Source organism: Oreochromis niloticus, linkage group LG13 (genome assembly GCF_001858045.2).
Source record: "Oreochromis niloticus isolate F11D_XX linkage group LG13, O_niloticus_UMD_NMBU, whole genome shotgun sequence".
NCBI classification, from domain to species: domain Eukaryota; kingdom Metazoa; phylum Chordata; class Actinopteri; order Cichliformes; family Cichlidae; genus Oreochromis; species Oreochromis niloticus.
Window position 1 is genome coordinate 33,381,644 of NC_031978.2, and position 16,826 is coordinate 33,398,469.

General features: G+C 40.8%; 1 protein-coding gene across 3 annotated transcripts in view; it reads left to right on the forward strand.

The window, feature by feature from the left end:
• The window catches only part of ttc27 (tetratricopeptide repeat domain 27), a 728,099-nt gene that overhangs the window by 654,809 nt on the left and 56,464 nt on the right, over positions 1 to 16,826 (forward strand). For all 3 annotated transcript variants that reach the window (XM_025897217.1, XM_025897216.1, XM_025897218.1), the window contains exons 8-9: positions 8,525 to 8,637; positions 11,317 to 11,383. In XM_025897217.1, the coding sequence (XP_025753002.1) occupies positions 8,525 to 8,637; positions 11,317 to 11,383 (180 nt within the window). The remainder of the gene's footprint in view (positions 1 to 8,524; positions 8,638 to 11,316; positions 11,384 to 16,826) is intronic.

Sequence of the window (16,826 nt, forward strand, 5' to 3'; positions counted from 1 at the left end):
AGTGAGTCTTGATGGGCCAGATGGATGGGCCCGTGGCTGGATTGGTAAAGGGCAGAGAGCTCCAGTCCCACTCAGACGCCAGCAAGGTGGAGGTGGAGTACTGGTTTGGGCTGGTATCATCAAAGGTGAGCTTGTGGGGCCTTTTCGGGTTGAGGATGGCGTCAAGCTCAACTCCCAGTCCTACTGCAAGTTTCTGGAAGACACCTTCTTCAAGCAGTGGTACAGGAAGAAGTCTGCATCCTTCAAGAAAAACATGATTTTCATGCAGGACAATGCTCCATCACATGCATCCAAGTACTCCACAGCGTGGCTGGCAAGAAAGGGTTTAAAAGAAGAAAAACTAATGACATGGCCTCCTTGTTCACCTGATCTGAACCCCATTGAGAACCTGTGGTCCATCATCAAATGTGAGATTTACAAGGAGGGAAAACAGTACACCTCTCTGAACAGTGTCTGGGAGGCTGTGGTTGCTGCTGCACGCAATGTTGATGGTGAACAGATCAAAACACTGACAGAATCCATGGATGGCAGGCTTTTGAGTGTCCTTGCAAAGAAAGGTGACTATATTGGTCGCTGATTTGTTTTTGTTTTGTTTTTGAATGTCAGAAATGTATATTTGTGAATGTGGAGATGTTATATTGGTTTCACTGGTAAAAATAAATAATTGAAATGGGTATATATTTGTTTTTTGTTAAGTTGCCTAATAATTATGCACAGTAATAGTCACCTGCACACACAGATATCCCCCTAAAATAGCTAAAACTATAAACTACTTCCAAAAACATTCAGCTTTGATATTAATGAGTTTTTTGGGTTCATTGAGAACATGGTTGTTGTTCAATAATAAAATTATTCCTCAAAAATACAACTTGCCTAATAATTCTGCACTCCCTGTATGAGAGTAAGAAAGAAAAGTATATCTTTGTGTCCACCTTTCTCTGTTAATGCCCTACCTGGCCCCCTGGCAAAAGCTTTGCTAGATCCGCCCCTGCACAGTTACCAGCTGTCAGCTAAATAAAAAAAGGAGCTTGGTGTTTATTTCTCTCAGAAACAGTTCATAACTTCCCTTCAACTCATTCATGTCACCTAAAAAAAAGGTAAACCTGTTTCTCCATCACCAGTTCAGCTCTGATGATTCAGTAAGGTCATCTCCTGGTTTCGACCAGCCGCTTCTACAGCTGTGGCTCCAGCAAACATCAGCTGATACTAGAAATTAAAATCAAATGAATTCTAACAACAGCTGATCAAGCTTAAACGTGCTGCTGTTGTTTAGCGCGATAAACAAACAAGAGAGAAAAGCCGATCATTGATCAGTTTCATGACTGAAGTTTGAACAGGCGAGAGAATGACAGGGGAGGCTGTCATAAAGTTCAACATCAGTAACTTAGCGCGCACACAGCTGTATAGAAACTCCATCGTGCTAGCTACCACGCAGTACGAGTTATTATAACTGATTGTAAAAAGTCAGCACAACGAAAATAAACTACACCTAAACTCGGTTTATATCTGACCCAAATAGAGTGCAGGTCATAACTTCTTACCTGAAATTCAGTTCACCTCACGCTCCGACCGGCAGCCGCCTGCTTCTCCTGCCTTCGGTTTCCCTGATCCACGATCTACCACCGGTCGATCGGCGGTCACCTCGCCGCCTCGTTCCCCGCATGTTCTTTCTGACACACACCGGTGGATAGCTGCCCTCGGTTGTAGCTCCGCGTCAGCGACTACCAAACAATTCAGTTATTTTTTCCACATCGACCAGCATCTGGACAATCCACCGCCTTTCACTGTTTGTACCGTTACTAAAAAAAACCCCTCATCGGCTCATAAAAACGAAAAATAAGTCCAGCTATGACCCTGAGTCAAAAAGACAGCCAGCTCGGGTTAGCTAGCTACCTGTCTAGCTCTTTGCAGGCACCGAAAACATCAGAGCTAATATGGGATGTCTTGGTAACACGAGCAGATATTTGAAGTTTACATCTGGCCAATCCACCACCTTTCACTGTTTATACCGTTACTAAAATGAATAAATAAATAAATCATCGGTCCATATAAACGAAAAATAAGTCCAGCTAAAACACATACTGTCGGCGAGCGACCGGGTGCTGACACGAGTTTCACCCGCCTCAATATAAGCCAAGCCTGGGTGCTTTTTCACGAAGGGTCGCTAGCGGTGCTAGCTAACTATGCTAGCGGCGCTAGCTAGCTAGCCGGCTATCAGCAACACATAAGAGAACTGCTGCTAAATAAACTACACCTAAACTCGGTTTATATCTGACCCAAATAGAGTGCAGTTCATAACTTCTTACCTGAAATTCAGTTCACCTCACGCTCCTGCCTTCGCTTTCCCTGATCCATGATTGACCACCGCGTTAGCAATCGCCTGCCCGGCCTCATATGTCTCGTTGGCGGCATGTCCTTTCTGTCACACACCGGTGGGTAGCTGCCCTCTGTTGTAGCTCCACCACCAAACAACTCAGTTATTTTTTCCACATCCAGCTGTAACTCCGATTCTATGCGAGCATTTGCGAGAGACCAGGGAGGTGAAACGACAGAGAGAGTCCCCTCGCTATCCATTTGCAGCCAAGTGCGGCAGCTAGCTAGGTAGCCAGCTAGGTAGCCGGCTAGCTGTCAGGCAGGACCGACGTAGTCAGAGCACTGTCGCTAAATATGGGATGTCTTGATAAAACAAGCAGATATTTGAAGTTTACACACCTACATTCTCGCCTGAAAATATCTTAAAAGCTTATTTTGTGACCTAGAAACACGAATAAAAGACATATAAAACGAAGTGGTGGCCGCCATTGTTCACTCTGTAGAGGCGTGCTATGAATTGTGGGATATTGAGTTTTCCACCAAGCATTACCGTAACTTTTGAATGATTTGCGCAACCTTAAAAATTCCAAGGGCTCCTGAAAGCAGCGACGCTGTGCGCACCGTTGAAATTGTCATCATTACGGTAATCCAAATAAGGGTACACAGGCTGTACCACTCCCGGCATACCACTAGAGAGAGCCAAGACACCACAAATGAAGTCTGTTTATTTGGCGCCAAAAGCTGAATTGGCCTAAATTTGCACTAAAATATTAATATTTAAAAAACTATAAAAGTTATAAACACCAAAAGTCATAACATAATAGTCCAGCTCCAGCCGCACAAAATGATCTAACATATGTAACCCTAATGTCAAAACTGTTTGGCAGAGGAGCGCGGGAAAATTTTCACTAAAATATTAATATTTAAAAACTATAAAATTCATAAACACCAAAAGTCATAGCACACCATTCCAGATCCGGCCGCACAAAATGAGGTAACATATATGAAGCTTGTCTCAAAACTGCGAGGCGAGATTCGCTGCAAAATTTCAGGCGGAAACTGGAGAATAATAATAATAATAATAATAAATCCGACGAATAGTAATATGTGTGCCTCTTGTCATAGGCACACATAATAATAATAAATCCGACGAATAGTAATATGTGTGCCTCTTGGCATAGGCACACATAATAATAAGAATAATAAATCCGAGGAATAGTAATATGTGTGCCTCTTGGCATAGGCACACATAATAATATTAATAATTATAAACAGAGCAGATACAATAGGGCCTTCGCACTCTCAGTGCTCGGGCCCTAATAATAATAATATTAAAGCTGCAAGCAGTGTTATGAGGGCCCTTGCACCCCCCGCGCGTCGAGGCACGCTCAACACCTAAAACCAGCACGTCTTATCTGATGTCACATTGATGGAATTCATGCATTTAACCACCAGCTAACATTTCATCTCATTCAATCATGATTATAGTCGTCCCATTAGGTGGCGCTCTAACCATTACTGACAAATGGCATAACAAACATTTCCGAGCTCGAATCTCATCACGCTTGCGACCTTTGGGAGAGATTGGACATTGTATTTTTGAGTGACAGCAGATTACTGCTTTTTGGCGAGTGATTGAAACTCCACGTGCCGCCATGACCACCCCGTTTCCCTGAACGTAAAAAGCTTCGCAATTTAACATCACAAAGGTCTTTAGATTCCACACACAGGAGATCCCGTCAATCTGATGAAATCCCTTGGAGGAGTTCATCAAAGAACGGTGCCTGAAAAGAGGGGAAAATATCGCCAAAATTACACATTAATTTTAAAATGGCTGACTTCCTGTGTGATTTGGGATATTGCTCCAAGAGACTTTCTTGTACATCTTGATATCTCCTATAAGCTGACCAGGTTTCAGACTCATAGATAAAACACAGAGCAGGGGCTGATGTTTTGAAATTTTGTAGGGGGCGCTGTGGAGCCATTTGCGCTATTCAATGAAAGTGATCACCTAACCAGAAAGCCCTCATCACATTGGAGGTGTGCGCCAAATTTCAAGACTTCTTAAACTTTCCAAGCCCCTCAAAATCCACTTCATCTTTCATGGTGAACTACGTGGCCACCAGGGTGCGCCGTTCAGTTTAAAGTCACAATTTTCTCACTGAAGCATCACGAGGGACTGATTTTAATATTCACCACTTTTCAGGTGGCCACGATGAACCCGTGAAAATCAGTACAACAAAGTGAAAGACATGACATTTCCTGTTCCCACTAGGTGGCGCTCTGCGTATTCCTGACAATGGGCATATTAACCTGTTCAGGGTAGGTCTGACATCACGCCTGTAAAGACTGGTACTGATCAGACTGGATTTCATTGAGTTATACTAATTTGTTTCTTCATGGCGAGACATCAATGTTCGCCATGCTGCTGTGGTCACACCCTTTCGCGAAAAGTTACAGTTTTCACTATAACCCAAGACCAACTCCTTAAGGCTTTCCTGGAGAAATTTGAGGCTGCAGATCTCACGGATCACAATACTGTACCCTAAAGTGTAAAACATGACATTTCCTGTTCCCACTAGGTGGCGCTGTCCCTGGTGTCAAATATGGCAGTTGAAATATGTTCAGGGGTGGAGCCTTATCATATGTGTGCTCTTTGGTCCAGGTTGGACCATGTATGAGGGAATCAGAGACAATAAGATTTTCATGGCGAGTCATCGAAATTCGCCGTGGCGTCACGGCCTCACAGTATCGCGAAAACTCAAAAGCTCTGCAATTTAACATGGCCCAGGTGTGTAGTTGACACTGACCAAAGATGAAGTTTATACGACCAAATCCCAAGGAGGAGTTCAAAAAAGTTCGAGGCATGGAAATGGCAAAATTAGAGCCAAAATGTCACCTTCACCTCTAAATTGCGCACTTCCTGTTGGGTTTGCATCATATGATCCCACTGACTTTTTTGTTCGTCTTGGGATGATACACATGTGTGCCAGATTTCATACATGTAGCTCAAACGATGTGTTCGTAGGGCTACATTTAACAAGGCATAGGTGGCACTACAGAGCCATTTCCCAATGCTCATATGTAAAACCATTAAAATACAAAATTTTTCACCAGACCTGGCATGTGTGCAAAATTTCATGAGTTTTTGAGCATGTTAAAGCCCTCAAAAAGGCCCTTGTTTTGCCTGAATAATAATAATAAGAAGAAGAAACAGAGCAGATACAATAGGGCCTTCGCACTCTCAGTGCTCGGGCCCTAATAATAAACGGAGCAGATACAATAGGGCCTTCGCACTTTTGTGCTCGGGCCCTAATAAGAAACGGAGCAGATACAATAGGACCTTCGCACTCTCGGTGCTCGGGCCCTAATAATAATAAACGGAGCAGATACAATAGGGCCTTTGCACTCTCAGTGCTCGGGCCCTAATAAACGGAGCAGATACATTAGGGCCTTCGCACTCTCAGTGCTCGGGCCCTAAATAAACGGAGCAGATACAATAGGGCAGGGGTCGGCAACCCGCGGCTCCGGAGCCGCATGCGGCTCTTTAGTCCTTATACTGCGGCTCCGCGTGGTTTGGGAAAATAAATTAGTATTTAGCTGAAGTGTATATTATTTGTGTTAGTTCTTTTTTAACTTGTAGTTCTAAATTGGAAGATTATTGTGACATTGAAATATAAAAATAAAATTATATTCTATTATTTTTTCATCGCTCAAAATAAGCGTCACACTCGCGGAAGCCGGTATACCCGCCGAAACGCGGTGCATTTATCAAGACTTTCAACCCCAGGTAGGCCAATTATGGATCTTCGGATCCACATTATGTCGGCAGCTGTTCTCCACCGTGAACTATGTTAAAAACAAACACCGCTCCCGCCTCACAGATGACAGCTTACAGTCCTGCGTAAAGATGAAAGTGACTTCGTACAGCCCCGATCTGCAGACGCTGTGCGCAAAGGTTCAGTTGCAGAAGTCTTATTGTAAACCTATCACGGCAGACCCAACGATGTTTCCATGAACACGCTTTTCAGCATCTCTTTATTGACCACTTTTCACACACGGTTGCTGTACGCTCACAGCCCGACACATACCAACACAACAGCACAGATAGCGCAAACGTAAAGGCGGCGAGGCGTGATTGCGGGTGCCGCTCAGGTGCGTCCGCCTCCCCTGCAGCGGCGCTGCAGACCACGCCCCGCCACACACAGTAACCAGGTAAAATACATATTTAGGCAGAATTTTGCAAATATCTATTTTTCATCTTTTAGCAGCATAGAGCTTTTTTCCAGTTATTTTTTAAAAGTCAGGTCAAGGCTTCAAAATCCCAAAGGCGATATAAGGGTGGCGGCTCACAACAGTTTTTGTTTGCTGGATCATTTTAGTTCAGCTGGGTGTCTTTCCTTTTGTTATATTTCTTTAAGAGTTCAAAATGTGTTAATTACATAAATAAAATGTGATTTTCTCTGTAGCACTTCATGGATTTCATAAGCAACACACCTTAGTTGTTCACACAAAGCATAAAGATAAAAAACAATATATACAGTGTTATCTTCATTTTAGATGTCAATAAGTATTTGCGGCTCCCAGTGTTTTCTTTTGCGTGGAAACCGGGTCCAAGTGGCTCTTTGGGTGTTAAAGGTTGCAGACCCCTGCAATAGGGCCTTCGCACTCTCAGTGCTCGGGCCCTAATTATAAAGGTGGAACTTTTCCTTGATCTAGACATTTCACTGAAGGCTGTCAGGGACATTTTTTATTGTTGTGTTCTCTTTTTTAATATCATCCTAACAAAATGGAACATAACCTTATTAGCTATGTAGTTCAGTCCATGTACATTCCAAGACACTCTTAGTTGGTGCTGAAGAGAGAACGGTACAGTGGTTCAAGCTTACATAAATTTTCTGAAATCTTTCAAACCTTTCCTGTAGTGCGCCCATAGAGCTCTTAGTCTTGTGGCCATGGCTCAGGTCCAGTTCCTTGTGCTATGCTCAGACCACTAATACCCTCATTACTGGTGGAGGGGAGGAAATTGGCTCAATCAAAGCTGTCATTAACCAGAGCACACAGTCTCCCCATCTCAAGTGGATAGAAGGAAAGTATAGAGGCAAGGAGAAGGAACTGTTCATCACTGGCCAATCAAACCTAGTGCCAACCGGGAAACTGGGCCATTTCTGTTGCTGTGGGTCTGAGTGGACTTAGAAGTCAGATCCAGGGCTTCTTTTTTTGCTGATGCCAAACCACATTATCACAACAGAGGATTTGATTGAGTTTGCTCAGACCAGAGGAATGCACTTGCCTGTCACTGGCAGTTACTGATCATTAAGTCCAGAATTTTTGAATACCTCATAATTGGTTAAGTAGTTTGAGCCTCAGCTCATCCTGACTGCATGGTGTTCTTATGCAGGACTCTAAAAATCCAAACTGAGTCTGTACACTCGTAGGTGTTGAAGGTTAAAGATGTTATGCGTGTTATGTCTGAATAACCTATCCATACAGGCCTACCCACCAGCTTGTTGGTTGGTAGGTACAAGGCAGTCTGTCTTAACGAAGCGCCTCAACTACCAAAAACATCTTTAACAAAAAAAAAAAAGAAAGAAAAAAGGAAGAATTACATATACTCATTTTTTGTGCCTTTATTTCTGATACTTATGAGTGTAAGGTTTAATGAAATGTGACTGTGCAATCAGCAGTGTAGTGAAAAACTCAATGAAATTTAAAATAACTAGAGAAAGTCAACTTTGAAAGCTTTGGAAGTGGAACTTGCACCTTAGAAGTTTTGTTTCTGGGGAATATGAAGCTAAATATTATTAAACCAGTACTAATCACTTCTGAACCTTACCCTCTACCAATCAAACAGCATCTCTTTTCAAATATATTCCGCAGTTAAACTAGTCTTTTAAATTAATTCATTTCTAAGATCTTTCAAAGATCCAAACTAACTATTACATTCATTCCAGTTATTGGTCCAATGAGAACTGTTAGTCCATTTGAGTAAAGCACACTCTGTCTGGGAAAAAAATGGTAAATGGCCTATATTTGTATAGTGCTTTACTTAGTCCCTATGGACCCCAAATATGTATGTATGTAACCATATTAACAGAATCACTAGTTGACAGCAGTTTAAATGAAATCCTGATTGTTTAGCTTATCTGTGAATGCTCAGTAAAATGAGTTATTTTCTTGCTGATATCCATATTCAATTCTTTGCATACAGGACTACAATCTGGGGGACGACACACTACTGGATAAAATCAGTTTAGCAGAGCCAGATCAGTACCACTTGCCTGACCTAACTGCTGAAGAACAGGCCGTCATCCTGGGTATCTGGTAAGTCTGCTGCCTCAGAGCCCCGAACTGTAGCTGTGCGTAAAATTGCAATTAGAATTGTTTAAAACAGTGGGAAAACCACTAAGAGTGCAGGTATATTGTGATGACATACCAACGACGGTAGCCTCATAAGGAACTTTGGGTTAATAGTTCATCTGTTGGATGTCAGGCCTGAAGACTGAAATAACTTCTCACCATCCTGCACATCTATTTAGAGCTAATGATCCCCTCAGTTCAGTTTGCCCCTTAATGAATATATGCCATATTCATAAATTGCTTTGTCTGATGCGTCACTATGACTTTCCTAACCACTTGGAAAATAGTAGATCCCATTAACTTTTTTTCTCTTGTCGTGTCACCTATTTGTTCAGTAGAAAGTTGTGAACAAACTTTTTTTTTTTTTATTCTACACTGTTCTGTTAGTATACAGTACTGTAAGAAAGTATTTTTCCCCTTACTCATTTCTATAGTACATCTTAAGTCTGGACTTTGACTAGGTCATAGTCTTATTTTTTTATTTTTGTTTTTTGTGGGTCCATAAATTATGGCAAGTCAATTAGGTTCCAAACCAGTAAAGCAGCCCCACACAATCACTGTGTCACCACCATGTTTGACTCTTTGTGTGATGTTCTTTTTAACAAATTGAATTATTTTTACACTAGATTTAATGAGACACAAATCTTCCCAAAAGCTTAACTACTTTTGTCTTGTCAGTCTACAGAATAGTTTCCCAAAAGTCTTGGGGATATTCAAGTTTGCAAATTTGAAATGAGGTTTTGTGTTCTATTTGGTCAACAGTACTCTTTGTCTTGGAACTCTCCCATGGATGCCATTTTTTCCCAGTCTCTTTCACAGTGTTTAATAATGAACAATGGCCATAACTGTTGAAACTGAGACCTGCAGTTCTTTAGATGTTCTATGTTTTTGTGACGTCCTGTTCCAAATTTTCTCCATTTGTGGATGGCTGCTTTTACCATGGTTTGTTACCCTTTCCAGACTAATAGATGTCCATGACTTTGTTCTTCATCTTTCTTGTTCTTCATCTTTCTGAGTTTCTTTAGTTGGAATAATGTGTTGCTTCGTGAGATAATTTGGCGTACTTTATCACGGAGGTATTATTTATGCTTTATTGATTCAGCAGGACTGGCAGTAAAAATGTGGTTAATCACAACTGATGGGGGCCCGGGGGGATTATGCTTTCACATTGGGCCAGATAGGCAACAAATACATCACTGTTTTACACATTTTGTATTTGCTCTTATTATCTATGTTTTCTTCTAAACTTTTTTTGATCTGAAATTTTTAAGTGTAACAAATATGCAAAAAAAGGTACAGTACCAAGATACAACAGAAGTACACACTTGTGCAAGATCACTGATATAAGTCCACTGAATTAGTTCAACTCAATTAAATTTTGTTTATATAGTGCCAGTTCACAACAGGAGTTGCCTCAAGGCACTCTACAGGGTGGGCCATTTATATGGATACACCGTAATAACATGGGAATGGTTGGTGATATTAAAGTCCTGTTTGTGGCACATTAGTATATGTGAGGGGGCAAACTCCTCAAGATGGGTGGTGACCATGGTGGCCATTAAGAAGTCGGCCATCTTGGATACAACTTTTGTTTTTTCAATAGGAAGAGGGCCATGCGACACATCAAACTTATTGGTAATGTCACAAGAAAAACAATGGTGTTCTTGGTTTCAACGTAACTTTATTCTTTCATGAGTTATTTACAAAGTTCTCTTTGTTCACTCTTTCTCCCTCTTGAGTTCTTGGCAGATCTGAAATTTACCTCTTAGAAAAAGTACTTTTAAAGCTCACTGTGGATTCTGATTAATTCCCATGCTGACTTGAAATATAATAATTAAAAGAATTTCTAAACGGACTACCTTTATTGATTGTAACAAATCATAAATCATTCCCAGGAGTTTGCATGGTTGGCTGATGTTATCCACATTGGCTCAAGAGTTGTGTAAAAGACCGTTCTTGATCTTGGAAATCGATGGTGAAATGTAACAATCCAGCCTTCCCTCCAGTTTGCTTGTTGGGCAACTTGGATGACATCACAACTGAGATGAATACAGCCGACATCAGGGGTAGGGAACGTTAGTCCTCGAGAGCCGGTGTCCTGCAGGTGGTTTTGTCCTGCCTTTGTTATTGTGGTTGATGCAGGGGTAGGTACGGGCTTGCAGTGTCTGGGGGTTCTCTAGGGACAGGTTTCTGGGGAGCTCAACCTCGGGCTGTGGTCATGACCTGGATGAGGCTCTGGTGGCTCTTTGATGGTGTTTTCTGTCGGCTGCATGCAGTAGGGCTGGAGGGTCTGTGTTGGTGACGTAGGTCACCGGCCTGGTAGCCTAACTGCCCCTGGGTGAGTCTGGGGCGGACTTGGGGTTCTGGGGGTGCTCTGCCTCCCTGCTGGGACTTTATTGTGATAACCTTTTGTTATTAAAACAGAAAATAGGCATGGGAAACTAAACGGGGACAAAGCTGAAAACACCGGGTCAACGACCCAAATACCCTGACACACCGCTTTGTAGAAAATGTTTGTTTGACGATTGCAATCGAGGGGAATCTGGTTTGTTTAAAGCTCAAGTTACCAGTTGTTTTACTTGTAAAACAGGATATTCCTAATAATCTTTCCACTATGTATTCACAAATAGTTTTGTTTTGCAGCACTGACTTCCAGAAGAATAACCCTGTGCACAAACTAACAGAAGAAGAACTCCTGGCCTTCACGTCTGTAAGTCATTGTTTACTTTTTTATGACCAGCATTGTAAGTTTTCCCTGTAATGTTAAAGAGAAATTACTTTGGTAGTATGCCTTGCCTTTTTTAACCCAGCCGACACGTACACTCCTCTGATTAACAGTGAAACTGAGAATTAACAAAATGAAAAATAATGCAGCAGTCTATAAATCACTATTTAGCCTCATTCATCTTGCTTATACAGGCGATAAATAAGATATGTACAACCAGAATTGCAATTAGATTGGTAAACATCCTAAATGTAAGTTCTTCAGCAGAGTGCTGAAATTCTGATGAAAATATCGTCGCACCAGCAAATTGAAGTGGACTACATTCAAACATAAGCCACAATACAAAAATGATGAAATGACTCACCCAAAGGTGAGCAGTGAGAAAGCTGAGCTCGTGTTGAGGGAAAACAAACCATAAATCTTTAGGGACAGTCCCAAAAACAGCCAGTGATTTTTATGAAGCCAATTCCTGAAAACTTTCATGGAACTTTTTTAGTGGCAGACAAACTGTAGTGGGACCACTACTGCGATTTTATCTTTATGGTGATGGATCTGTTAGTTGGAAGATGTAATTACACGCTAAGCAATGTATATTTATGAGTACAACATAATTTTTTTAATTAAATAACCTAAAAAAAAAAACCTTTTAAATGAAGCCGTATTTGAGATTAAGAATACTGTCACCATAATTCACTCTGGAGAGCATACACGTCTTTAAAACGTCAAAGCTTAGCTTTGCTGTAATTATTTGGTTAGTTTTCACCAGCACGTAGTACAAAGCTTAAAATGGGTGAGCTTTACGCAGTTCTCTGTGTATTACAAATAAAGAAAGAGGAAATGTAAGGTAGCAGGATGACTATAAAATTACTAATAACAATTTAAGCCAAAAAAATGATATTTATTCCTATAATAGGCCAAAACCATACATCAACTTAAGGTTTTAGCATTAGCCCGGTGCAAAAGGACATCGCCCTGGTGGACTATCTGGATTGAGTTTACACTGACAAGAAGCAAAAAGTAAATTGTGAAACCTCAAATCAGCAGTCTTTTAAAATTCCTTGTTTCATCTGACCAGCCACTAGGATGCACTTTAAAGCTGTATGTGGCAAAAAGAAGAAACAAATACTGTACTGGTGGGATTATTGAATAGTTTAGTGTATCCCACTAGTTGTTCTGGCTTGCTTAAGCCTGAATATAACACTTTTGTTTAAATTTCATGAGGTCTTAGAAAACATTTGATCGTTAAAGTGACACAGATCATTGTCACGTTCTCACCACTGGTCCTAATGCAATGATTCAGTCTTTGTCACTATGGCTGTAAATTGACACAGCACTGTTACTTACATTTAGGATATGAGTGGTTGTAACTTTTTGAGCTCATGATATGTAAAACTTTGTTTTGCAAAGAAAGTACATATAATACTAGACACAGTATGTGTCAAAGTCCGATCAGAGCAGCTGCTCTGTATTTCTTTGAAAAATGTGAATTACTTTGTCCTTTACTTATATTTTTAATCCTGGTGCATTACCTGAAATCCTAACAAGATGAGGCAATATGCAAGTCTGCATATCCATATTTATTGGTGCTATCCAACTGGAAACAAATATATTTGTGGGTACATTTGTACTATGCCAGTGTTTATTCTTTGCTCATCACTTTTCTTTGAAGTTGAACAGTGGTTAATATGAAGCCAGTTGTGTATACAAAATAAGCTGGCAGCATATCTGTCTCTCACTGCGTTGGCTGGAAATGCTGCTGCAAGCAGCTGCTGGCTCTGTGGGCAGGCATCTTCCCAGCCTACATGTAGATCCAGGAATCTGCAGGCTGGTTAGATGGTTGTCACATGTCTGGCTGTCTTCGTCGATGCCTGAATCCTATCACCTTACTAGAAGCACATCTCTCAGCACTGCTAGAGATGTTATTACAGGAGCTTTTCACCCATGATTTACAGGTACTAATAATGAGCTGCACAAAAATCAACCGGGTTATTTCATCTCTGCAGTGAAACTTTGAAAAATTCCTCCATATCTCATTGTAGAGAGAAGCTTATGAGACTTGATTGTATAAGGTTCAGGCAACAGCAACACAGGGATTGATGATCCACCTCAGCAAAACCAGGTGCTGGAAATCCAACAAAGAGGATTTAGGGACCTGACTTGTGTCCAGGTTCCAGTTAGCACCATTATATCTATATCCCTTTCATCTCTGCAAACATGCTTCCTCACAGATGTCTCTGTCTGATCTCTGTCTGCACCGCTCGTACATCAGGACACTGCATAGTAAAGATGTCATTGTTTTTTTAAAGAAAAACACTGACCTTCAGAACAAAACAAAAAGAGACCATCAATGTACCAATACGAATTTATTTATTGCCCTGGCTTTTATTCAATAAATCTGTTAATTTTGGAGAACTGCACCAAAGCACGTGTACGGTAGGTAAAAAGCCTCTGCCCCACCCGTCCAAACAGAAATTTTTATGCAGATCGACATGTTTGCAGGACCATGAATTACGCTGGAAGAAGGGTAAATTGGCCTGACTCCCTTTGCAACTGAAGAAGGTGAAAGCCTGGCCCACAATAAGGGTTTATGGTATTCTGCAGTTAATGAATAAAATGAATAAATTGAAACTAATCTCAGGGTTGCAGTAAAAACTCACAGCGAAGTCACACAGGTCTTATTCCCATGTGAAACAGCCTGACGTCTCCTCTGTCACATCCAGATGTTTGTTCAGCCCCAGTCTACTCTTTGCAGCATTACACACTGTCCTAAATGCCTCTCACATTAATTCAGTTTTGATCACCATACTCAGTACCTACAAAAATAAATAAATAAATTTAGTATGAGTATAACCTGCTCCCAAGCAAACCTGTCTCCTCATAACAGAGTCCTAGTTTCCTGTAGACAGTTGTCTGCCGTATTGAATCTGTCCCTATCGGACTTTATCAGTCTCTCAAATTGTTGTGTTGTAATTTTGGCCCCCTCTTCACTTCATTTCATTGACTTTTGTGGGTATTCGTTAATGTACAATAGGAGTGAATGATATGTAGTCTTAAAATTATATTTTGATATTTCTTACTAAAAATACTGCGTTTTTCATAGATACTTGCAGGCAGAAACATTTATATGTGTAAATAAACGGTCACTTTTCATCCTTCTGTTCCACTGAGCGACTGTCTTTGATGAAGCACTGTGTTAAAAGTGTGAGTCTATTGGCACAGGGTTAACAGTAACTCAAGTAACTTAGGCAGACAATACTTAACAAGGTTGTGGTGATCTTTGGTTAAACTGCCCAAAGCCCGCCTTTCCACCTTTAGAATTTCATTCACGGCTTGCTCTTCTTGTCATTTGGTTATTTTGGGGTTGCACATCACCAGTTGATAGCAGCTGCTCCATCATGGCATGGTTGTATTCAGCTGGGGGTTTTTTGTCTTGAGTGACGAAACAGGTTTGTTGGTTCCACCTTCAGCAGGAAGAGTTTTCCCTTTAGAGCACTATCCTTTGTTGGAGGTTGTTGATGTAGCTCCATTTGCACTAAATCATTACGGGAGGCAGGGGTGTCTGACATTGGTGTTTGACAATCCTGGGCTTGTTTCATTGTTCTTGTGCGCTAAGGAACATAAACATAAAAGGAACTATGATAACACGATACTTCAGCAAATTTATACCAGTGTTATTACAGAAGCCATGATATGGCACCTATATTACCTGGTGGTAAGTATACGTAGCCAGCTAGACCCTGGAGCGTGCATAAGCTGTCGGTTTCAGAGCGATGTGGAACAAGGACATTGCTTTCAGTTTGTACACATCTTTAAGGTTCTAAAAAGCATTGAGTTTGGAGAAGTCTTACCACTTGTTATTATGAAGTGTGCAACATTTTTTCTGAGCTTTTTTCTGTTAATCCAAAGCATTTAGTCAAACACAACAGAAAATAATAAATATAATAAGTGGATTTAGTCATCACCATCAAAACTTCCTCTGACTTCTCGTTGCTGTTGAAAAACACCCATTTGCCTCAGCAGCGACATGACAAACGCTTTGGATTTATCGTTTGATTTTTTAATTGCTCAACGATTGATGTTGGTAGAGGAATAGCTGCATAATTAGGACAATTTACTGTTGCATTGACTCCAGCAAGACTTGCTAAGCATCCACAAAGATCATTAGTGTTTGTTTATCTCACCTCAAACCATGCATCTCTTTTATCACGCATTTCCATTGTCATAAATATACAGTGTGTAGAAAGTTACTGTTGTATAACTTGTTCTGATTAAACATGAGTCGAGACATGAATTCAGATGAAAAGCTTCAGTTGTCTTTCTCTGACATCTACCTACCAGTAAATCTGCTGAACACACCCTCCCCGCTTTCCCTTTAATCAGCTCATCTAAAGCTAAACCACTAAGCTGTGCCAGCTATTATACAGTAGATTATCACCACAGCACACAGATAAAGACTTTGTGGCTGTAATAGGTTTTAATAATTAGGTGTTCTCACTAAAGCTTGCTGCTTGATTTCCCACTACAGTGGACAGCAGACAGGCGGGCCCTGTGCTGCTTTCAACTACACAGAAGAGGAGGAAAAAGAAAGTTACTCTTGTGTGCATTTCTACAGTGCTTTGGTACAACCACAACTCCAAATAATTTGGGATGTAAAATGTTTTTTTAAAAAAGCAACGATTTGCAGAACATATATATTCTATAATAGAGCATTAGAAATATATTAAATGTTTAAAATGTGTTACGTTTGAGGTGTTCAGGGTGTTCAGTAGGTTAACTGACAACAGGTCAGTGACATGTGTTGCAGTTTAGAGAGGCTGTATTTATGAACGAGCAGAAGAACCTGCATCTACAGATTGGGAATTCATTTCAGAATGTCATTCAACATGATAAAGAACACTTTTATGTCATTATGTACTATAGAGCATCAGATATTCAGAGTGTCTGTGCTAAAAAATAAATAAATAAGAAAATCCAAAAATCAGTGGATGCCCATGAACTTTGGGTCCTCAGGCAGCACTGCATTAGGAAAAATAAAACATCATGCTGGCATGCAGACACTACATGTGTTCATGAACCATTCCAGAAAGTATCATCTGTACCATCCAAAAGCTCTATCATGCAAATAACAAACCAGATGTGAACATGATCCAGAAATGCTGCCCTTTTCTCTGGGCCAAAGCTCAAAGTAACACATGCTCCCATCTGGGGAAGGCCTTGCATATTTAATCAATACAATGCTAAACACTGCATCTATGACAACATCATGGGTTCATAGTAAAAGAGTCTCACTGCTGAACTGGCTTAACTGCACCAACTGAAAACCATTTGCGCATCATGAAATAAAAAACATCACAAGACGACCCAGGATTGTTGAGCAGCTAAAATCTTTTGTCAGACTAGAATCTGACAACATTTCAGAGCAGCTGCT